The sequence below is a fragment of the Perissodus microlepis genome, chromosome 7 (assembly GCF_051167445.1).
Source record: "Perissodus microlepis isolate ML-2025 ecotype Zambia chromosome 7, ASM5116744v1, whole genome shotgun sequence".
Classification (NCBI taxonomy): Eukaryota; Metazoa; Chordata; class Actinopteri; order Cichliformes; family Cichlidae; genus Perissodus; species Perissodus microlepis.
Window position 1 is genome coordinate 48,626,686 of NC_140467.1, and position 26,089 is coordinate 48,652,774.

The 26,089-nt window shown below is 41.1% G+C and overlaps 1 protein-coding gene across 5 annotated transcripts in view; it reads right to left on the bottom strand.

Annotated features, from left to right (window-relative positions):
- garnl3 (GTPase activating Rap/RanGAP domain like 3) overlaps nucleotides 1-26,089 on the bottom strand; it is an 80,611-nt gene that overhangs the window by 48,861 nt on the left and 5,661 nt on the right. For 4 of the 5 annotated variants that reach the window (XM_084935621.1, XM_084935618.1, XM_084935620.1 and 1 more), the window contains exon 2: nucleotides 1,699-1,768. In XM_084935621.1, coding sequence (XP_084791747.1) covers nucleotides 1,699-1,768 — 70 coding nt within the window. Of the gene's footprint in view, nucleotides 1-1,698; nucleotides 1,769-12,030; nucleotides 12,440-26,089 lie in introns of those variants that run through there. The other variant, XM_084935619.1, reaches the window with a different exon arrangement.

Below are 26,089 nucleotides of genomic sequence, written 5' to 3' on the forward strand. Positions count from 1 at the left end.
AGGAGAATCTTTCCAGGCATTTGCTTGCTACACTGAAAGAGCCATGCTCATGTAACCATACCAAGTTGATTCTGTTCATCTGGCTGTAGTGAAAAACCCAAATCTTGGGATCCCAAATCCCAAAAAGTTGATTCTGTTCAGATGAACGAATCAACCTTTTGGGATTTGGATGATTGAACATGCATCAAGACATACCAAGTTTGATGCTGGCATGGGAAAAACTGCCCGTAGGATGGGTTTTTGCTAATATATCAACTCTGTTGCATTGGTCAAAGGGCTAATGTGAGGTTACTGGAACTAAGTAGTCTGCAGTATCTGTGGTAAGGCTTACAGTAAAAACTAAACTGGACTAATGCAGAAGAAGGCTAAAAGTCATCAATTTGAGTTTAAGCTCTTTAGCATCACTTGTCAAATTCCACCTTTAATCTATCATTAGATTTTATTATTGATTTTACAGTAGTTATCAATACAAAACCTGCCAGTATATTCTAGGATGTAGTTGGCTAAATTAAAAAAAGAGCTGTAAACTTCAGTCTCAGATGAGTCAAATACATCTCTGCCCACAGAGAAACTCAATCCATATTTTTAAAAAGGCTGTTTATAAATTACTTACATTTAAATACGGAATCTACATATTTTGTTTTTCTACTATTAAATCCCTGATGCTAGGTCAGTCACTTTTTACCTTGCTTCGCATAGTGACGGTCCGAGCTAATGCTAGAGAAATAGATTTTAAGGTGTAGCAGAGGTAATGAAATGAGAGGACACCACTGACCCGCTGCAACAAGTCACTGAAGCTAGTGACCTCCCCCTGTATCACACTCACAGTTTCTGGATACTAGCCTCTCATTTTTTTCACTGACACACCCCACTCACACAACTTCACTGTCCATACTGTCTGTATGCTAGTGCTGATAGGCACAGTGTGGTTTCTCCTCATCACTAATCTGCTGAGCACGTGGTGCCCGACACTCATGGACAAACCCGCAATATGTCTCTGGTAGGAAGTACGATTGCTGCGTGAAAACCCTAGGACTTCCTGTCCCTCTGCGCTATCGGGAAGTACAGACTCAGCTCACAGTGGAGGGGCGTACGCTTACACACATGCACAGACACATACACACATGCTCCCCCAGGGCAACAATGACTCAACAGCTTAGTAATCAACCACAAAGACACACACTGTGCCGCAGCTTTACACCAGCAGCATCAAAACAAAACAAATTAAATTTGGAGGTTGGTAGGCAAAAAGCATCCTGCATTGCTGTTGCAGAGCTCTTGCTCACAAACCACGGTCAGATCTGTCCCTATACTATCGTAAGATGTTTACCTTACACTTTAAAATCCCATTAGATTAATACACTGTGCTTTATTAATAAAAACAAAATTGATTTAAATGACTTTGAGTGGAGAACTGTTGTGATCCACACTGGTAAAGCACATCCCTGAACCACGCCCTGCATGTCATGACTCATCAGTCCCCCTCTGTTGTCCATCCATGCCAACAGGGAGTGGGAAGGGAATGAGAAAGACAGAGAGAACAAGACAGAGAGAGAGAGAGAGAGAGAGAGAGAGGGAGGGGAGGTCATCAACAGAAGAATCAATGATGATGATGAGAGGAAAGAAGAAAAAGAGATGCTCATGCTGAGAAACAAAAGAGAGCAACAAAGACGTGAGCGCACTGTGGGTGGGACTCACCAGCTCGACCGAACCATAGTGTTTCCTGCTGAAGTCTCCACGCCTGCACCCCAAGTCCTCTGAGGCAGAGCTGTAACACAGAGGAACGGTCAGACTCAGATGCATGTCCTATGTGCTCTCATCACATACGTATACAATGCATAAACTGTGACATCGTTCATACACAAGTGGCAGTTGCAGCATCTGTTTTTCTACAGTCTCTTTATCATAATATACATAGTATAGTATTACTAGAGAACACCTGTTTGTGTTTGTGTGTGTCTCACCATTCTTCACATTCAAACAGTACATGGTTACAAGACAATGCATGCAAAGAAGGCGTCTGCACAACTCGGTAACCTCTTTAGCTTCTGTTACTGAGCTGTGTTTTCCACCGATGAGGAAGACCAAAAAGAAAAAGAAGAGCTATCTGACTTGATTGGTAAAGTCCCACGAGGCCCCGTGAATGGAGAAGCTGGAGACCACAGGTAACCCTAACCCTGCTAACTCTTTCCACATGCACGTCCTGCTTATTTTCCTCTGCTAACACCTACGTTTGGGTGCGCTGATACAATGATCCTGCCCATCAATGTGCTTAAATTTCCAGCTATTTCATCACACCGTGAGATATTTTGGCTTATTTATGCATATCTATGGTCTCAGGTATGTACTTTTACTGCTTTAAATAGTTATTGAATGACAACTGCATTTGAAACACTCACTTTTCAGCTACATGCTTTGAGGACAGGCAGTAGTGAATCACACTACAAGAATAAGTCATTGGAGCCACCTGAGGCTACTGGTACTCATCACTTAACCGCTTAATGCATCGTGTCCTCCATACTCACAAGCCACCAGTCAGTCTTGTGTCACATATAAACAATTTCAAGTTGGCTTTATCAAAGTATTAAGTTTATCAATGCATTATAACACACCACGAGCTGGCTCCTCTCACACTACTATCTCACTTTTCATCTAAGCACCACCTGGATAATTGTAGGAAAATCAGGGTGACTAGGTCAGTGGAGCTGCCAGAGGATAGAGCCATTTAATTATTCATAGTTGCCTATTACTTCTTTTATGCACTATGCTCACTAAAGGACTATAATATCATTTATTAAGTATTTACTATACACTCACCAGCTACTTCCACTGCTTATTAATGGATTTAGGCATGAAACATGGTCAGGACAACCTGCTTAAGTTCAAACTGAGTATCAGACTAGGAGGGAAAAAAGGTGATTTAAGTGACTTTGAAAGGCGACATTAACTCAAACTAAGGTATGCAGAATAGCATCTCTGACTGCATAACACGATCAACCATTAAGCAGATGGGGCACAGTAGCAGAAGACCACTGTCAACAACAGAAGTGTAAACAACATGATATCCCGCTCTGTATCAAAGGTTCAGGCTGGTGCTGGTGGTTTAATGGTTTGGAGGATAGTTGCATCCCATCCCTTTGTCCCAGCATGATAACACACCATGTCACAAAGCTCAGATCATCTCAATCTAGTTACCTGAGCATGACAGTAAGTTAACTATACTCAAAGAACCCCCACAATCACCAGATCTCAGTCTAATAGAGCAACTTTGGGATGTAATGCAATGGGAGGTTGGCATCATGGATGCACAGCTGACAAATCTGCAATAACTGTATGATGCTGCTGAGCCATCATGTACCAAAATCTCTGATGGATGTTTCCAGCACCATGTTGTATCTGTGCCATGAAGATTTAAGGTAGTTCTCACGGCGAGTGGCCAGTGAGTGTCTAAAGAAAAAAAAAAATCAAATCCGTATTTTCCACTTGTTGCCACTCCTTCAACGTGAGTATTGGTAAGTAATCATCTTCTGCTTGTATTCACATTGGATTACTAGTAAATGTGAACTAGTAATATGGGAATTCTATGTGGGGCTGTCTGTGCTTTTATATTATTTGCCCTTTCCAAATTTACCATTTTAACTACTGCTTCTTGCCCTTTGCACAGGATATTGTTTAGAGGTAGGATCAAAAGTTCTGAGGGGAATAACAAAAACTGGGGTGGCGGGTGAAAGCAATGAAGAGGGCAGGGGTACAAGGGTGAGACTCTCAGAGTTCAGGCGGGAGTCAGCGAAAAGGTTGCCATGACCCAAAGGGCACTTCTTTCCATTTTCAGTTATCCTACTTGTCCTTTTGGTCATTGGCATTAAATTCATATTGCGTCTTTCCTTCTTATGGTTTTCTTTTCTCTGTCTGTTTCTCAGTATGGTGTGGCTGCCAGCAGCACAGTGACTGACCCGGGAGCTGTGTCCAACTCACTTCTGATTGAGATGGGGGTCCTGATTGAATTAGGCTCGAGTGATAGATGGAGATTGGTGTGGAGAGATGACTGCTGGTGATACACACTCGCACAGAGTTGACACAGGGACAGATTCAAACCAGTGCGCGCGCACACACACACACACACACACACACACACACACACACGTAAAAGTTAAAAAATACTAATACAAAAAATTTAAGTGTTTCTCCAATATGAATAACCTTATCTGGTCCTAAAAGCATTATAATGGACATAAAGTAGTATTGCACAGAAGGGACAGAAAATAAGGAGCTGTTTTCTCTCTGGTTTAAGGAAAAATAAAATGATGACAAATTGAAAACACTAAAACATGCACAAGCGTAAGTTCTCCAATTTTCATTCTAGTTGAGATATAAATGAAGAGAGCAATAGCAATAGAGATCTGAGTCACTAAGCTTATCACAGCATAGCTCTGACTCGCAGCTATAACATATTTAACACGGACACTGCACTTTCATGAATGTCATCATTTAACACTGAGAGGAAGTAAACAAGTGGATTTCTTTCCTCTCAGTGGTAAATAAATTACAGTGAAAGCTGGTCAGTCATTCAAGTGTTTTTGTGTTTATAAATGTCAGGTTTGACACTCGGTGCTCCACACAAAAGACCGAATATTGGTTTCCGTCCATACAAAAACTTTGCTAAGAGACTCTCAGTATGACAGCACTGAATTGCCCTACAGTACTGCTGATACACCCATGTATCACTGCTTATTTTTAGTCATGACAATCGTGTTATTATCGATCCAACGTTATCCATGTAGAAGATATTCTTAGTAGCAATTTAAAAAGCCTCAAATCTTAAAGATGAATTGAAAAGACAAAGCGAGCCCAGTAGAATTCTAAAACAATCAATTAATTTGTCTATTCACAGCAGGCAGCGTTCTCAAAGTTCCCTTTGTGACGCTTTATTTCTTTGGAATGCTAAATGTCATAAGAATCTAGTTAAATCCCATTAGCAATAAAACCATTTATGAAGCAATGGCACTGCCAAATAGAAGTGGATGTGCAATGCAATTCGTCATGCTGTGCAGTGTCATTCCCTTCCTCAAATGTTAATCAGAGAAGTTCCAGAAAGAAGAGAAGAGTGGCAGAAACAATGCCTCTCTGTCTATAGAATTTTATAAGATTAGACTGAACATAGAGAGCTGGATAGATGGATGCTGCTACAGTACCAGTTCATGCTCACATATGAGACATGTTTTTCTTTACAAGCGTACGCACTGAGTACACACGGATCTGGGCAAATATCTCACAACTTGCAGTAACACTACAGATATAACTCTTGGGGAGGAAGTTTGTGTGGAGTTAAAGTTATTCGGCTGTCACGCAGCAACTGTGTGAAAACTGAAGTTGCATGTTCTCATCGGTACAGTATGCTAGCTGGTGCTTCAGGACAAATTGTTCAAACACAAGCACAAGTGTGTGTGACCTATCACAGAACTGCTTAAATCTTTAAAGGCTTTCATGATTTTATACATTTAATTTATGAGATTAGGATTAGAAGGCAAGGAGTAATCCATCTTCTGCTAACCAATCACATTTGAACGGGATCATACTGGGTGCAGTAAACAATCCACAATAAGGACAAAACATAAAGATTGCAATTGCCAAATTATTATTTCCCCTGTGGGGGGAAATAATTATTTGATCCCCTGGTGAATTTATAAGATTTCTGGCATCAAAACCATATATAGTCTCACAATGCTGCTGCCTTTTATTAGTTTTTCAAAAGTCATCTGCATAGAAAACAATGGTACAGGAAGTCCTCACCTAGAGATCCACCGGCGACACCAGAAGCCCCAAAATATTAGCCATTGTTCCTGAAAGCTAACTCAACCGATTAGCTGATGGGTGCTCAGCTTGATTCAGTGAATAACAGTGTGCTATTAGCTGTACACATTCAACATTTTGAATATCTTGTGTTACCGTGTATCATGTACCACGATTGCCTATTATGACCCCCATGTTTAGCCTCCTCTTCCTTTTTGGCCAACACCCTCTATTTCCCTTTTACCTCCATTTAACTCCTCACTCTGTGGTAAGGTTTATTTGTCTCTGCAGACAAGATAAAGGCAGATGTAGGGCTGTTAATACATAATGCCCACACAGGCTTAAAGGTTGCATTTGTGTGTCTGTGTGTGTGTGTGTGAACTACAGGATGTATCCATCATCATCTCCTTACACTCTCCCATCCCTCATTCTTGCCTCTTCTACAGAGATGCGATTAAGAAAGTGGTCCAGCACAACAATACCTTCAACTATATGTGCCGTGGGTTTTTCTGCCCATAATGGGAGTTGCTGCCCTTCACTGTACCTCTGAGAGAGAGGGTCATGAAAGGGACTCTATCTTGGAGGAAGGTGATTAGGTGAAATTACCTCAACCATCTCCTTAATGAGAACCACTGCATCTCCCACTGAAGCTCATTTTGTTCATTTTATTAGTTTGGTGCTTCCAATGACGATTCTCATATTTTGAGTTAGGGCTGAACTGTGCGAAAGATGCATGTACAAGTGGTTCTGCATGCAGAGTAATCAAATCTTTACAACTGATATTTTTTGACTTATTTTGATTTGTTTATTTTTTTCAAAACCTCATAACCTCCATAATGCTCAAAGGGAAAAACATTGTTGCCAGACCGAGACTACATCTTCGTATGTTCTGGAAAACACTTGTAAAATGAAAGGTATTTTAACACATGTGTGAGGTGTAGCCGGTTGCTTGTTTGTGCTCAAGGTGGTTTCAGTCAGACCAAACAGATAAGCAACATTCATGCTGTGCTAACAAACTATTAGAGAGGTGGAACAAGCTGCGGGAGTGAAGTGCCCTGAATGTGATGAGGAACATGTACCTGTCAGAGAACAGAGCTGCAGGAGTGTAACACAGACAGGATTTCAAGTATATATTCCAATTTATACACATACTCACTGGCAACAATATAAGGTACACCTGTTTAACTGATTGTTAATATAGCTATTCTTTCAGCCAATCACATGGGAGCAACTCAGTACATTTAAACATGTAGACATAGCAAAGGACGACCTGCTGAAATTCAAACAGAAGAAGCAGAAGAATGAAAAAAAAGGAGATCTGAATGTGGCTTCAATGTTGCCAGTTCTACATCCTGTACAATCCTGTGAGCAGCAGTTCTCTGGGTAAAAATGCCTTATTGACCATAGGAGTCAAAGGAGAATGACCAAACTGCCTTAAGTCGATAACAAACCAATACTAACTCAACCACTGGCTACATCCAAGGTATGCAGAAAAGCATCCCAACATGTCGAATCTTGAAGTAGATGGGCTGCAGAAGGAGAAGATCATACCAGGTGCCACTCCTATCAGCTAAGAACAGGAAACTGAGGTTATGGTTCACGCGGGGTCACCAAAATTGGACAGCAGAAGAAAAAAGGAAAAGGAAAAAGGCTGCAGGGCCTGATTAGTATCGAGTTGTGCTGCAACATTCACATGGTAGGATCAGAATCAGTTGTAAACAACAGGAATGCATGCCTTCTAGCAAAGGTTGAGGTTGGTGCTGGTGGTGTTATAGTGTGGGGAATATGTCTGTGAAGGTTCTCAGTCATCCAGGTCATCGTAGTCAAAGGAGCTTGCAAAGAAAAGCGTCTGGACTTCTTTAAGTTTACTTGAAGACGTTTCACCTCTCATCCGAGAAGCTTCTTCAGTTCAGAAGAAGAAGAAGGCCGTCGCTTCCCTGAGCAAAGACCACAACATCACTGTTTTACCAGCTGATAAGGGAAGATGCACCGTGGTCCTAAACACTACAGATTACCATACAAAGATCACTACTCTCCTCAGTGACAACAATACCTACGAAGCCTTAAAGCGAGACCCCACAAGCAGCTACAAAAAGAAAGTTATAGCTTGCCTTCAAGACTTTGAAAAGGACAAAATTATTGACCGCCTTACATATCACCGCCTTTACCCAGGGGATGCCATACCCTGCATCTACGGACTTCCTAAAATCCACAAGGAAGCTGTCCCACTCAGACCCATAGTCAGTAGCATAAACTCAGCCACTTATAACATTGCTAAACACCTTGCTACCATCCTTGCTCCTCTTGTGGGGAACACCCCACACCACATCAAGAACTCCACCAACTTCACCGACAAGGTCCAGAAACTTACCCTGGATCCAGATGAAACCATGGTGTCCTTTGATGTAGTCTCTCTCTTCACTTGCATACCCACCACGGAGGCCGTGGAGACTGTCAGAAAACGACTACAAGAAGACAGCTCCTTGGAGGACAGGACCAACTTCACACCCGATCAGATTTGCACACTGTTAGACCTCTGCCTCACCACTACATATTTCAAATACAACGAAGGCTTTTACAGACAAAAACATGGCTGTGCCATGGGCTCCCCCGTGTCACCTATTGTAGCCAACCTTTACATGGAGGAAGTGGAAAGGAAGGCTCTTGGCTCTTTCAAAGGAAGAGTACCCAGCCACTGGTACAGATATGTGGACGACACCTGGGTCAAAATCAAGACACAAGAAGTGGAATCCTTCACTGCGCACATTAACGCTGTGGATAAAAACATCAAGTTCACCAGGGAAGACACAAAGGACAACTGTTTGCCTTTCCTGGACTGCGCTGTGCACATTGAAGAGAACGGCAAACTCAACATCGAAGTTTACCGGAAGCCCACACACACGGACCAGTACCTCCTCTTTGACTCCCATCACCCTTTGGAACACAAACTTGGAGTAATTAGGACCCTACACCACCGGGCAGAACATGTTCCCTCTAAGCCTGAAGGAAAAAAGAAGGAACACACACATGTAAAGGAAGCACTCAAAACGTGCGGCTATCCTAAATGGGCGTTCTTAAAGTCAGCAAAGAGGCACAGAAAAGAAGACCAGACACCAACGAGGGAGGATAAGAAGGACAGACGCAACAACATTGTCATCCCCTATGTAGCCGGTGTATCAGAAAAACTTAGGAGAGTTTTCTCCAAGCATGACATCCCGGTGCATTTCAGACCCAGCAACACGCTCAGACAAAAACTGGTTCACCCGAAAGACAAAACGCCAAAACACAGACTTAACAATGTGGTGTATGCTGTACAGTGCAGCGAGGAATGCCCAGACCTCTACATTGGAGAGACCAAACAGCCACTTCACAAGCGCATGGCACAACACAGAAGAGCCACCTCCACAGGACAAGACTCAGCAGTCCATCTGCATCTTAAGGATAAAGGACACTCTTTCGAGGATGCCAATGTTCACATTTTGGACAGAGAGGACAGATGGTTTGAAAGAGGAGTGAAAGAAGCCATCTATGTCCACTGTGAGCGACCATCTTTGAACAGAGGTGGGGGTTTACGACACCAACTCTCTGCCATCTATAATCCAGTTTTGAGATCCCTTCCCAGACGCCTTAACGCCCACTCACATCTTGGGCCATCTGACCTCAGGAATTCTCCACCATTTGACCTTAGAACTGAAGAAGCTTCTCGGATGAGAGGTGAAACGTCTTCAAGTAAACTTAAAGAAGTCCAGACGCTTTTCTTTGCAAGCTCCTTTGACAGTGTGGGGAATAGTTTCTTGGCACACTTTAAACCCCACTCTTATACACCACATCCTACCCGAGTATTGCTGCTAACCATGTCTGTCCCTTTATGACTACAGTGTACAGATCTTCTCGTGGGTGCTTCCTGCAGGATAATGTGTGACGTCACAAAGCTCAAATCATCTCACACTGCCTTCCTGTACATGACAGTCTGTTCACTTTACTCAAACTGCCTCCATAGTCACCAGATCACATTCTAATAGAATGTGTTGGAACAGGAGATCAAATCATGGATGTACAGCCAAGAAATCTGGAGCAACTGTGTGATGCCATCATGTCAGTCATGATCATGTATAAGGAATGTTTCGAGCACATACAATTAAGGAAGTTTGGTAACTAAAAGGTGTCCAACTAAGGTGTACTGGTAAAGTGTATCCGATAAGGTAACCAGTGAGTGTATTTATATATTTCATAACAACATTAACTCTGAAATCAATATAGATAGTTAATCTATATACCATCCCCCCACCCCTACTGTCTGTGCCTGTAATGCAGTGTACTAAAAGTGTGTACATGATGAACTTTACATCTGCTTCACATCACCTTGTTTGCATCAGAGCAGCTAGTCCACTTTCAGGCTTGTATGACTGGCTGTAAGCCCATCAAGCTACCTCACTCTCCTGACATGGTGTGTCATTACATGGTTTTGAGATATAGCACAGCTGAAATTATAGTCCCGCATTTGAAGCCACCCATATGTTTAGACATCATAGCTTGAACTCTGCACCACAGCAGTCCAGACAATCACTTTCCAGCAGAATAATGGCTGTTAGCCAAAGCAAAATGACTTTGAAAGCTCAGAGCAAAGAGAAATCGCAGGTAAGATGGTAAGATGGATATTCATTACTCAAGTAATGCAGTACAGGAGAGGTTACAAATTGTGGTTTCTGTCACAAGACAATGGACAGCAGCCTTTGAAATGGAGTGAAATGTAGAGTACACCCATCACACGAAACCTCCAACTGCTCCACGAGACTAAACCAGTCATTTTTTCCTAGTACATTAAGCACTGTGTGACTCTTTAATCACAACAAAATGGGATTTGTTTATGAGAGAAAAAGATGCCAACAGGAGCAGGAACAATGCCAAACAAAAGACTTTTGGGGCCGACATAAAAATCCATTAGCTGGTACACAATTCAGAAATAATGTTACTTTTTGAAGGCTTTCCGACACAGGCTGTCATAACAACACATGAAGAAAAACTATAAATATTAGGAATTACTGCAAAAATATGATGTTATACTACCAACTGGAAGACTATTTTTGGGTAGTATGAGAAATTCCTTAAACTAATTTGTCAATTAAGCATTCAGTATCCCAATTATAATTTCTTATTGTGCACTCCAGGATGTGATATAGAAAATTTGCATGTAAATATCAAAGTGAAGTTATTGACAGAGCTGCATAGCACACTACAGTATATGTATGCAAAGTAACTGCTACTCATTAACTTTTCTATAAGGACTTATGAATTATTCCCAATAAAACTAAGTCACAATTTGCAAGAGTGATCACTGAAAGCTAAGATGATGCAGAAATCACACAAAATGGGGCAAAAAAAAAAAAAAAAAAATCCAGATCAGCGATGTTAGAAATCATTTTAAGAATGGACATTTCACAGTCTTCTTCACACAAACGCTGCAGTATGCTGCTGGCACCTCAGAGTATTTCCTATACACCCAGTCTCTGTGTTCAGCTGTCACTGCAGCCCAAAGCTCTCCCTTTTAAGCTGCTAAAAGAGCCGCAGCTTCCACACAGTAAGCAGCCTTGGACTACATCTAAACTCAGCTGCTCAGCTTAAGCCAGATGCCTGCCTTCTGTGTGGCTCACATATGTTATACTGACACAAAGCCAGAATGCCGAATGCACCTCCACACCTTGAACTGAAAAGCAGGTTATGAATAATTCATATTTTTCCATGCACATAGCGCCTGTGATGTCTGTTCTCGCAAAAATGAAAGAAAATAAATGAACCAATTTGGTTTTCTTCTGTTTGTTTTTAATTTTTAAAACTAACGACAGTAATTCGTTAATTAAAAGCTGTACGTTGAGGAGCTTTTTACTTCCAGACTGGAGACTTGTGGATTCAGCGGCGCTTTTAGTTAACAGAAGTAAACGAGCAAAGACCGATAAATCATGCACCTCACACGTAAAGTAGCCAGAACTCGACCAAAACCTGCCAGTTAGTGGACAAACAAGTCGCGGATCTAGCAGGTGCCAATGCGCACCGACAAATGGTGACAACGCTGGAAGACACCAGAGCAGGTGTTTCCAGCCCAATTTGCGTTCAGCTGCGTAAAATATGCGAGTGCTGGAGGAGATACCATAGCATGCAATCAACAGATGAGTGAGCGGCATTCACACAGGTATGAGTGGGATTTAGGTTGTTTTTTGTTTTGTTGGGGTTTTTTTTTTTTACCGCTGATTGAAAGTCAACAGTTTGTTAGAGGATGGATCCACACTGCTCATGTCCCCATGCGATGTTAGTCCAGCGGACAAGGCGACAGCAAACGGCAAACGGACGTCTTCCTCCACTCCTAACCCGCTAAGAGCGCTTGGTCATCACTGCGGCGCAAACTCCGACAACTGCTGACCAAAAAACAAAAAAGCCCCGCAACTGGTATTCCAACTGCTTTTTTTTTTTTTTTGCAGCTCTTCTTTCAGAGCCAAAAAACGGTTCACTGCGTGATAGTGAAGCGGAACAGATCTGCCATAGGAGCTGTGCGTTTACTGTGTGGTCGCCCTCGCTCTCTCCCTCTCTTTCTCTTCCCCCTTCTCTCTCTCTCTTACACATAGACTCTTCATCAATGGTGCATTTCAAGTGGACACAATTTGTTGCTTGAGGCTCTGCAGCAAAAAGCACCATTCAGAGCGGCTTATTCTTCTCCAGGTTGATGCCGCTGTTACCTCACAGTCAATTATGCCGTGCGCGAAGCTTCTCGGTATCCCGGAGCGCAAAGTGATGTTCAAGATGCATGACTTCAGGCTGAGGCTCACTTAAGAAAAAAAATGTGGAGGGAAATTTAATTTTCGATCTCTTAAGTATCACTCCTGGTACGTAGCAGGAAATGGTCTCCAGTGTAGATTTAGTCAGCTTAAACATGTAAATTGGAAATGTTTGGCTGCCATTACTTCCTCAAAAGTCACAGGCTCCGAAGTTGTAACTAAAAGATTTATTGTTGAGAGAGTTGTTGATGTTACTGCATGTCACTGGTTTTCTATAAATGAAGAACAGTTTTGGATTGCCAGGTTGTGAAAAATACCGCTGTTGTTGCCAGTTGTAGTAAAAGATCCTGCCAAGTATTTTTCGACAACCTGGCTACTAAAATGATATTATTATTAATGGATAGTGGCCGATTTCTAAAGTATTGGTAAATGAGTGAAAACATTAAAAGAGATTTTTCTCTTTCGTTCTATAAATCAATCACTAGTGCACAACATGCTCTGGGGGACTCACAGAAATCTGGCCATAGACCAGGTATGGTATACCCCAGTGTAAGTAATGAGGGTCTAACTCCACATTCTTTATTTTGCATGAACAAGCACTGGATTAATTTTTTATTTTTTTTTAATTTTAAATGAATGTGATGCTGTGAAGATTAACTGGTTACAGAACAAAGAAACTGTGTTGGGGCTAGGTACAAGACCCAGCTGATTTGAGTAAACCAGACCAGTGACATCTCAGTTAGCTACAGCTGGATCCATAAGTTTTTACACTTAACAAAAGTATTGAATTAAGTGTTTGGGAATTATCAACATTTTCTTCTATACAACTCAAATTTCAGACAAAGGAGAATGGACTAGACTTAACAAAAAACAAGACATTTATTGTGGCTGATAACAGACATGAACAAAACAGGGAAACCAAATTAATCGAAGAACAAATCATGAAAAACCTAAACTGGGAAATCTAAATACTGTTAAATACTTGGAAATACCATGGAAACATGGAGACACGAGGGAGTGTAAACGGATGCACCGACAAGGGACTGAGGGAGACAGAGACAATATATACACTCAGAGAAGACAAGGAAAGTGGAAACACATGGGAACACAGCTGGAATGAATAGGCATAAGAGATGGGGAAAGCAAAACTAAACACACTAAACACTGGACGATAGACTGTCAAAATAAAACAGGAAATAAAACACAGACTCAGACACCAGGGCCAGAAGGAAGGAACGTACATAGGAACAAGACAGTATGGGGAGACATAGGGAGGAGACACAAAGAGACATGGAAACATGGAAACAGTTAAGGGAGACGAGACATGGAGGGAGGGAGAGAGGAGAGACATGACGGGTTGGGGAGATCACACATTGATGCACATGACAGACAGGAGAGACATGGAAAGAAAAACAAGGAGGGGAACACAAACAGGAACGGGAGATAAAATTCAAAGACACACACACACACAGGGCGACGTAAACACAGATGACGTGACAGATTCACAAGCGACACAGGGGTGAGACAAACACACACGAGGAACCTCAGACGAACCATAAACTGGGAATACCAGAAAACTCAAACATAGAAAGAACTAGACTCGAGGCTAAACTATAAAACCTGAACTTAAACCATGATTGTAATACAGAGGGTCACAAAAACACAATAAAGTCAAACTCAAAAGACCCAGCACCCTGACAGCGATGGTACCAGTGGAACCAACTGCTGCTTATTGATGATTTTGACTGCTGGTCTAAGCAGTAGCAGGATGAATTGTGAAGCAGACGGGGCTGTGCTCTCTAATCTGCAAACAATGCATCTACAAATTGTGGAATCCTTTCAGAATAGTCTGTGAAGGTTTTCAGTCATCCAGGTCATTGTAATCTAAGGAGCTTGGAAAGAAAAGTGACTGGACTTGTTTAAGTTTCTTCATAAGGGAGTTTTCCTTCCCACTCTTGATTCTTGGGGTTTTCTCTGTATCATTGTAAGTTTTTAGCTTAGTTTATAATGTGCCTTGAGGCAACTGCTGTTGCATTTGTGGCACTATTTAAATAAAAATATATTCAATGGGTGAACAGAGGAAAATTACAAAAATTGCATCATTATCCTTTTTTAAAGATAACAATAACTTTGGATCTGGTCCTCTATTTTAACAGATGAATGTTGTAATCAGAAACAGGAAGGAAGGAAAATACTTCTCAGGTCAGTACATGGAATAAATGGATGGCGCACAAAAAGTAAGCAATAATGACACCAGAAACATGTGAAGATGGATTTTAAATCTTATTTCTGAGCTCTCTCGCGTTTTTCCCTTTAAACACACAGACACAGCGGGTGAAATGTGATCTTTAGTATATATGATACCTTCACAATAGCGCAGCCACAGCCTGTGTCTCAAGCTCAGCCTACGTACACACACACACACACACACACACACACACACACACACACACACACACACACACACACACACACACACACACACACAAAACATGAAAGACTGCAGGAATGCTCGGCTCAGGCTACATGGCACTCAGCTGCTCATCAATTTTTAATCAGCAGAAACCCCCCTCTGTGACATGCCATGCTACAGGAAAACACCTAAAGCTACCAACACACATGGCATTTTGTCTTGTTCGTTCTCTGGATGTGATAACCTTTATAAATAGCTCATGTTGAAATGCAGCTGTAATCTGCCACAGCCTGAAGCTTCAAAAACAAAATAAAAGAAGGAAAAAAAACCCTTTTAAACAAGACTGGAGTTCGTGTATGTAGTTTTCTGAGGTCAGGATTGAGTTACAATGAGCCAACCTGAGATAGCTCAACACCCCTAAGCTCTAATTAGAGCCCAGGGGCCAATAACTCGCACAAAGAGGCAGTCATACAAGTTACATAAACACAGCTCTGTCACACCCTCCCACTGTCACACCATATCGTGCACTGGCGTCCGTGGCCTTTGCATAAAGGGTTTATTCTTTTAACGGATGCTTATGAAGTTGTTCTTTAACAAGGGAAGTGAGAACAGGGATAGACTTCCTCTTCGCAGATCAGTCTGTTAATACGGCAGAGGGGGTTGGAGGGCGGGCATCCTAAATGCATAACAAAACGGGCTGAGAAGAAACACTGCAGTAAGTGTAATGTAACAACAGCCTGCTTGAGGTGATGAATATAATGCACAGCTTACGTACAAAGTTAAATAATACAGGACATGAATCCACCAAAATATTGCCTTTATTTTAGTTTGTGCAGTTCTAATAAGTTTGACACAGCCTGCACTCTTTTAGGCAGCTTGCTTCTAGTCTTCAGGAAGAGTTCTACTTGAAGGATATTCAAAGCTCTTCTTTGGATCTCAGCTGCCTTTTATTCCATTCTTTGTAAAGGTGACACCACACTGCTTCAATAATGTTGCGATGCAGGCTCTGGGATGGGGCCGATCCATAACTGATAGTGTTCCACTCTATGATGTTCTATTCAGGTATGATTTTACTTCTTTTGGGATCATTGTTATGCTGAAAAATGAAGCTGTTGCCAATAAGATGCTTTCTAGACAGTATTGCATGTTGGATCAGACAGGAACACACCATCCTGTAGTGTTCATATTTCCATCAGCTTTGCAAGAGCTCCAACACTACTGGCTGAAATGCAGCCCCACACCATGACCGTGGTCTACAGATGGCTGCAGACACTCACTGTTGTACCTTTCTCCTGACTGTCCACTCAATGTTGACGATTAGAATCAAAAATGTATTTGATTGCCTATTGTCACTGATTTTCAGTCCAGTTCTTGTGTAACTTGGCATGCCTCAGCCTTTTCTATCTTTTCTACCCTTCTATTGAGACAATTTCTGATGAGGTTTCTATGAATAGTAGATGAATCAACAGGTCATTTACTAAAGTCCCTAAAGACAAAATTTTAAATGGTTAGTGTTAAATGGCTTTGCAGTCAGTTTGAAAGGTTGCCTCCTACCCGCGAGGCAACCTGTCCAATTCATTTGCAACTGGAAATTGATTAGCATAAGCAAAGAAAATTAAACATAATACTGGACTATTTTTTTTCTAGCTGCAAAGAGTTGCTGCAATATTTAAATTATAGCTGCTTTATGTTGCAGAGCTTCAATTTAAAAAAAAAAAATCTAAGCTTTGTCTTCAGGACTTCAACAGGAAGTTAAAAATCAATGTTTAGAATTTGTTTTTTAACTCTTGTATGTGTGCAGGACGCGGCAGTAGTGGACTTTCTCAGGCTCTTTGTTCCCCAGACGACTGGAACTTTAAAGATCAGGTTATATATGTAGGCGTAAGCATTACAGTGTGTGGATTTACAGTCCATGTGTCAATGCCAGTAAGGCTGAGGTGCAGAGGTACACTAATTGTTTATTCACTTGCAGGGTGAGCCACGGCAGTTGAAGCACATGAAGCTAGCTACAAGGTGGGGATCAAGAGCTCTTGACTCAATAGTTCGATAATCCCTTTGAGCTCCACCGCCCTCTCTCTGGACAGCTGCCACTCAGGCCCTGCAGTCTCACGATCTAAGCCACGGCACTTTTCCCACACATAGGATAAACGAGGCTTGTCTGAAAGTGTATAATATACAGTGATGGCTACATCACATGAAATCCAGTGGGAGTATCTTCTATAAATAAATTGGTATGGATGAAAATGAGCGAAAAATGTAAACACTGCAAACAATAATATGCAAAAGTGGACGACATGCACAGCGGGGTTATTATCTGTCATGTACGCGACATGCAAATGAAAACACCTGCCGTGATGTCACTTCTTTGATGAGCCGCTGCTTGTGGATAATGTGTAACCTGCAAGAGGAACCAGTCATTAAAGATGGCTCCATTTGATAGTGCTGTGTGATGCTGCAGAATTTGGAACACATCCGATACCAAGTAAATACAGTACTGCCAATACCAATACATAAGTTGCCTTTGTCAGTTTAAAGTAAGGGAGAGCAGTGTGTCATGATTTATGAGTTGATCATAAATTTGCAAGTCATGAGCACATTTTAATGTCCATCACATCACAGTGATTTATACTTTCCACAATAATTAGAACACACAACAAAACACACCTTCCAGTTTTTCAGCTATTTTAAAAGTGTGTTATTTTTTTGAAAATCTGGAATGTAAATGTGCCCGTTTTTCAAACACTTTGGATAAGCTTCCATTGTTAGAATATGACTGGCTGTGAAAAAAACAAAAACTAGGCGATACAGGTAAGTAAGTAAATAAATAAAACTTTATTTATATAGCAACTTTCTAGATAAAAGATCACAAAGTGCTTCACACAAGGATAACAAACAAAACAGACAACAGTTAACAAAATGCAATTCTAAAAAGATGAGTTTTTAGTTGGTTTTTGAAAGAAGCTACTGAGTCCAGAGATCTTATGCTCAGTGGGAGAGAGTTCCACAGGTGACACGTAGACGTTTTTCATAGTGAAAAATGTTTTTTCTTCACAAAGTATCAATCCTATCATGCTAGTATCAATCCAGTACCAATGTTAGCATCAATACTATCGATATTTGGATCGTTCTTCCCACCTCTATTCCCTTTCATTATTGCAAGTTTGAGCGATTATAATGATTACCACACTGGAAGAGGAGCTTGAACTAGCTTGGACTGTGCAGGTTTTTATCAATGGTGTAAATGAACTACTGTAAATGCTTTTCCAAAAGTTGATTCTGTTCATCTGGACGTAGCGTTTTGTGGGAGAAACGTTTCGTTACTCATCCAAGATGGCGAAAGATGTACCCTTAGGCCCCCTCCTCGATTCAGAGATGGTCTTTCCCTTTTCACGTAAATGGCATCCTTGACTCCGCGCTCAAACTAGCGTTCCTCCCTGTCCAAGATGTGCACATCCTCATCCTTGGAAGAGTGTCCACTGGCCTGTAGGTGTAAATAGACTGCAGAGTCCTGGCCTGAAGAGGTGGCTCTTCTGTGTCTCGTTGGGTCTCGTTTCAGGGGCTCATAAGTATTTTCATCACTGAGTAGTGACAAAATTTTCTCATGATAGTCTTTCTGTTTTAGCAATACTGTGCACCTAGCCTTGTCTGCCGGAAGGATGATAATGTTGTTGTCATCACTAAGTGATGTGAGTGCCTTCCTCTCCTCCATGGTGATGTTGGATGCTGGGGGCTTTGCATTGCTGAGACAAGCCGAAACTTTCGTCCGCAGTTGCCCTGCTTCCACTTCTGCAATATTGTTGTTACGAATTGCTGTTTCTGTGGCTGTGATCAGCTCCACTAGGGGGATTTGTCTCGGTGTGACAGCAAAATTCAACCCTTTAGCAATTGATCAGTGGTCTTTGATCAGTGGGTTTTGGTCAGTGGTTGTTGATCAATGGCCATGAGAATTTGCATAATTAAGATTAAGGAACTGACCTCCCAGCCCATTGTTCCTTCAGTGGGCTGGTTTCAGTCATTATGCAAATGTACTGTTTATAAGATTTGGGGAAACCTGCAGTCAGCTGAGACTGAAGAAGTCACTTGGATGAGTGACGAAACGTTTCTCCCACAAAATGCTACGTCCAGATGAACAGAATCAACTTTTGGAGATTTACTTTCCTGGATGATTGAGAATGCATCAAGATACTGTAAATGCTTGCTACTTATAGTCCAGCTTCACCATCAGGTTTGTGTATTGTGCATGTTGCTGCACAACATTTACATTACAGTTACAGTTGCTTAGGTACCTATCAGAGAAGGAAGCATGTCAAAATGCAATGACTTTAGGACAATGAAAGAGTCGTTCCCTAACTGAGATTATGAGTTCCAGTAGCCCACTATATTTATATTTCCCCTTTCATAAATTTTTCCAATGCTTCATACACTCACTCACACACACACACACACACACACGCACACACACACACACACACACACACACACACACACACACACACACACACACACACACGATTTGGATTCAGGCCTTGGCTTCTCTGTTCTTAGTGCATCTCAAATGCCAGCCGGTCACCATGTGGCCTCAGTGAAATGCCACTATGTCAGGCTGTGTCGATTGATGATGGCAGTCATGTTAAATGTAATCAGGTGAATTAACCTTTTGCCTGTGATGCTCAGACCGGTCCTGGACACCTCTGTGCCCTTGGCACTTTAGCTACATGTGCATGCGAATGTCTGCTTTTGTATTTTTTTGTTTAATGCCAAAACTGTGTTTCAGACCTGTTCACTACCAAATAACACTGGCACTAACAACAAGAGCTAAAAGACTTTATTACCCTCAGATTTATGGGAAAATGTATAGAAACGCATGATATAGAAACACCACTCGAAAAAGAGAGAACATAACTGCTTGACAAAATGCAGAGGGCTGGCCCACAAGAAACATATCGTTATTAAAAAGTGCCATATCCACAGTTAAAAACTTACAATAGAGAAATGATATTAACTTTATGAATAAAGTACTACTGAGAAAAGATAATTCCTATGTCTTCAAACATGTAATGTACCCACGCTTACAGTATGACCATTTCAAGCAACAGGAGTCAATGCAAGAGAGCAAAATATAATAGACTATGCCCAGTATCCAAAGTGACAGATTTAGTGACAGCTGATATTGGAACCACTTTGATTTTCTAGTTTATAATGACTGAATCTAATATGTTTCCCTTTGTAACAAAAATATGTCTCTATTACCATAAACACTGTTAGGAATTTGAACCTTGAAATCAAAGAAAAACATTTTATTCCATAATTTCCTTATTGGATATTTGTTGTTGCTTTTAGGCTCATGAGAGGTACGGAGCTCCTGACACACCGTGTAGATGAGTGCACTGCTTGAATGCAGAATAGACATGAGATAAATTCAGCTTTTTTCACAAAAATAAACCCGGTGAAGTTGATGCCTGATATGAAACCCTGGGCGAACTCCTCCTGGTGTCCTCACAGATATCACTGCTTTTTAATGTACACCCTCCTCCTAGTGGAGAGACGTGATATCAAACATGCTGCTCAACGTGAATTTGAACTCATCTTCACATAATGTGAGCAGTTATAAAATCTCACATTGTGAGAGGTGTGTGCCTGTGTGTGACTCTGAATTCTTCAATCCTTCTCTTTTCAGCCTATATCATGCCGCCATACGGTCCCACTGTTTTTACAGGGAGAGTCTGCCCTCTTGTGGTTTTAGCTTTTATCACAGTTGAATGAGAAGGAAAACTGCACAATCACCAAGTATTAGTTCTTGGTGGCACGAATTCTGTGAGATGTAGGAAATATTATTAGCAAGTCCGCAGATATTGCAGCTGCACATTACTGCTGTGTTACCACATCCCAAAGGAGTTGTGATAGACTCGAATCGGAGACAGAAGCCACTGAAGTCCACTTAACTCTTATGTCATGTCATGTTCATAAGAGCAGTTTCAGACAACTTACATCATCATACTGCGGGCAACCTTTGGAAGATGCGCACGGTCGGCTGCAATATTCAAATAAGCTTTGGCCTTTAAAGTAAACTGAGTGGGAACAGCAACTGTTTACACAAGCCAGGTTGGGTCCATGAATTCATGCTGTTGAAGCCAAATTTTCTGAGCCTACCATCTTCAGCCTCAGCAGAAACTGAGTTTGATCTAACTGTCTGTTTGCTGTGTCTTAGAGAGCCTGTGTCCACTGTAGTTTCACATTTCTGTTTTTGGTTGACAACAATGGAGCCCAACATCATTTTCTTCTGTTCATGTGAGGTGTTTTGCATTGTGACATAATCTGTGGTTTCACAGCTGTTGTGTCCGATTCACACATTATTCTCTGAACCATGCACAACTACTGCTCGTTTGCAACATGATGATTAAACTCCAGAAACTGTCTTGCTTGGAGATCAGCAGTTTCTAAAGCCACGATCCAAGTCACTGAGTTTACATTGTGTCCCCACCCTGATGTTTGTCTTTCTGAGAATACATGACTTCTGACTTTAATCTTTAACTTTTTAATCAGAATATAGCATCAAGTCAATTAGACTTGTAGGATTTGTGGATTCGTTTCAGCTGCTTTGGCGTTAATGAAATTAACAACAGGTGCAATAGAGCAGCAACAATGAGACAACAACAGGAGTGGTGAAAGCACAGGTAGAGGTGGAGGCCACTGACATTTTTTTCCTCCTCATCTTTTCTGACTGTTTTGTCACTAGTTTTTCATTTGACTAGGGTCAGTATCATTACTGGTAGCGATACCTGGATCCTACAGAGGTTGTAGGAAGTAGTCCAACACTTCCAGGATGGCACATCAATATGCACCATTGCCAGAAGGTTTGCTGTGTCCCCCGACACAGTCTAGAAAACATGGAGGAGATTCTAGGAAGCAGGCAGACGGGGCTGTAGAAGTTCCAAACCCATCAGCAGACTGGTATCTACTCCCTTGTGCAAGGATGAACAGCGTGAGCTCAGCCAGACCTACAAAGTGACCTCCAGCATTACACTGGTGTGAATGTCTCTGACCAAACAATCAGAAACAGACTTCATGAGTGTGGCCTGAGGGCATTCGCCATAGAATACCAGAATTGGCAGGTCCACCAGTGGCAGCCTGAGCTTTTCACAGATGAGAGCAGGTTTGCCCTGATGCTACCTGTAACACCATTCAGCATGACTGGTTTGGTGGCTGGTCAGTGATGGTGTAGGGAGGCATATCCATGGAGAGACACACAGCATGTCCTGATGTTGTCAGGAAACTACTGAGCACTGTTTTTCATACCATTAATTTTCATTTTTATTAAATGGCATCATTTCATTTGTAACGCATTACCCTGTCCCCAATAGTGTAGATATCCAGCATGTTTTTTAGATTGAGATCTGATATGATTTCAAAGTGTTCCTTTCATTTTTTTTTTTAGCATTGCACATTTGCATGTACTTGATTTCATAGTTTATTAAGGCTGCAACGACTCATCACAATAATCGATGACGCCTGTGTATAAACATTTGTACTCAGTTTCTTGTTATCAGAATTAACTATATTAACATGAGTCTCTTAACTTTCCAACTAATGCAAACATCACACCAAAGGTCATTTTAAAAAATGTGGTTACCAGACAAAAAAAGTATGAAAGACACTAGCTTAATTTTCTTATTTTTCAACAGGTTATCTCAATTTAAAAGCATTAAACAGTCCCACTTACTTTAACCTCCTCTTGCCTTGGGCCATATCATTGCTGTCTCAACTTCCTCAAAGGGTGTTCCCACACTAAAATGCAACAGTATATCACTTCCGTTCCTCATTTGAAAAAGAAAACCGGTTATGACACATGAGGTGCTAAAGCCTAAAATTTCTCAGAGGGGGTCTTAAAGACTCTGTGTCGGACATCTCGGCAACAATAGTGATGCACTGTTGGGAAAATGCATCTGTGAGTATGCACCTGTGTTTGTGTAAACCAACATGCATGCTTTCTTTATCCAAAACAACACAGGAGAAATAGCATCATGCAATGCAATCTGTACGCAACTGCAGTATGAGACCTATAGTGGGGTGGAGTGGGGGGTTTGCGACAACTCCTTTGAGCAGTTTTCTGAAATACAAGCTCAAATCTAAGCGAGTTTATTTCAGCTTTGCCTTCACAACCTCTGCATGCCCTTATTTTTCTACAAGTGCATTTAAACTGCACTTCCATCTCCTTCTTTCTTACATGTCTTGTTCTGTTGCTCACCCGCTAACCAAGAAGTGGTTTTGGCTGGCCTCCTAAAAAACCACAGGGTAAAAATGTCCAACAGTAACCCTTCACACGCTCCATTTCTCACACCATCTCTCCTGGATAACTTTTTAAGGATGACCACGATACAGCTGGTGGGTGAGAAACAGCATATGTTGTATACTCACAACTTTTCTATATGTGCAGACTTCCTTTCAACTTTCAAACATTTACTTTCACTTTGAAAGTGACCTTGCTATAAAGGCAGTTTGTAATACTTTGCGAAAAAAATAAAACGCTCCCCAGATTATGAGTCTTGTGTGCATGTGGCTTGCGGCTGAGCTTGAGGTGGCCACATCTCAACCAATACCCGGCTTTAAGTACAACTCACTCTATGCTTGGTCTTATTCCGGCCAACTATAATGGGAAATGTTTTCCACTCCAAGCTTTCCTGGAGCAGTGCACAGTGCATTTTAATGTGTAGGTATGTGTCTAAAAAACCCTAAATGGAAGCAGATGTTTTAGTCAAAAGAATAAAAGTTTACATGGGGTTGTAATCAAGTGAGGGACTTTTCTTTCGTTTTCAGCTTCTTCTTTTTTTCTTCCTCGTAGTAATTTGAGTCTATTTTTCTGTCAAAATGAGCCTGGTGCGCTGCATCGTGCGCATGGCTGAACTGAGCTGGCTTGTGCTGAGCTATGCAGCCACATATGGGAGCGATTACAGTCCAGTGTTTATCAGACCTTGCTGAGAGACCGACTGTGTGGCTGAGCAGAGCAGAACCAGCCGTATGCACATGATTTCAGTTCCCAGCCTACAACCTTGTAGGGGAAATCAGACAAGTAATACAATACAGCAAAACAGCGTGCGATCGGCACTCCTGGGAGCAGAAACTGAAATAACTGGTTAGTTTACCAGTTGGATAATTCATTTATAGGAAATGTATGCACGATCATTTCCATACTATAGTTAAAAAACAGGGAAGGTGCCAAAATTCAAAGCCTCAAAGTGTGTTGACAGATCTGCTGCATATGTGAAAACAGTTGTAAAAAGCTGCTCGTGTCTCCAGAGGGAGCTGTGTGAACTTGGAAATGTAATATAAAAAAACAACAAAAACAAATCAAGGGATGTGGAGTCACCCATGAGTGAAAGAAACTGTAAAATTGTTTTAGAAAAAAAGTACGTATATATAATTTTACATGTCAAAACACGTCTTATTGTCATGCAAGTATTTCCAAATGTTTAGAGCCACCCCTGATTTCTTTATATTTTGCGGGAAAATGGGAAAAACGTGCACTGACATATTGAAACATATGCAAGAATTTATGGGAATGCAGTATATAAAGGCCAAAACAGAGTCTGTACATCATGCTGATAATGATTTCAACCAAAAGTCATTTTTACTCAATTTTGTGTGTAATTTGACACATCTCAGGCTTTTCTTTCTGTTTCCTTTACTTAAAAATGGCTTCTAGACAGCTAAGCATATGTCAAAGTATTTTGTGATGAAGCTACAGTGAACAATAGATGGATCAACTGAAAGCCCAGACACATCTCTCAGACGCCTGTCAAACACTGTTATCAGTAGTGCTTCTTGTAGATTCAACTGCAGAAATGGGAAAAATTGTGTGTTTTTGTGACAGACGTCTGCTAACAAAGTGCTTAAAGATATGTCTTAAAACTGGTTCTTTGCCTAGTTGTCAAAAAGCACAACATAGACCATCCCCTGGATTTTAATACTCATTCATCAGTCAGTGTTACGTGATTTAAAAAGAAAACAAACATTTCCCTGAAGATAAACAGTTACAAGAAGTCGACTGACAATGCATGAAAAAACAACCAATGTCTAAAGAAAAACTTTGAGAGACTTAGATAAAGACTGGAAAACTATTGCTTAAGACCTCTTTAAAAATGACAAGAAAATCTCCTTGGAAGAAAAATATGAAGAAATTAAGGGTGACTCAACACTTTTGCACAATACTGTATAGTGTAAATATGAAACCTTTGCATATGGGTAAGAAGGAAGTATGTTTAGCTGAACTCTAAGATACACTCCCTATCTGTTAGTAAATGTATCTGCAGCAGTTAATTTGCATTGGGAGTAATGTTTTGATGAACCTGAAGAACGTATGAAATAAGAACCTTTATTGCACTCTTGTAAACTGGCTGTAAATGTAAAATTTCAACCATATTAAGATAGCAACTTGAAATGATCACACTGGATTCCTTTCACATTTTAAATACATCTCTTATTAAATTTGTCAACATTAGTTTCCCCCATTAACCACAAACACCTTAGGTTAAACAGGATTTTGTATATTTTCTTTAGCTGCTAGCTTTCTGGACATGTGATGAAAATAGAGGAAAGGAGTCAATGACAGAGGAGGTTTCTGATCAAAAGGTCAACAAAATGACTTTGACCCACAGATTAAGAAACCACAGGCTGCTTACTATTTAAAACCACAATCAACATTGCTTTGTTTTAAAAATCTGTGACAATAAAGGCCCATTAAACCTCGAAAGGTTAAGAGACTGAACCTAAACAAACCATAAACATGGCTCTGTCACATGACTCTGACAGATAGATCGGGTGAATGATAATATCGGTGTATTAAAGGTTTATGTCAGAATTAAATGCTCTTCTTTATTTATTTTAGAAAACTGAACATAGTGGTTTCCCAGGCATCTGGGAGCAAGCTGGGGAGGGGGACCTCTGGGCATCTCCGCATAGAGACACGCCCTGGACCTCAAACTGAGAACAAGGAGACCATATTTAAAATGTTGTTGTGAGTCATTAAAAACAAAATCATCAGCTTCAGTTGTTTGATTTGCAGGACATAAACAATCCTAGTTACAGTTAACCTTTAATGCATTAAATTCTAACTGTCTACACC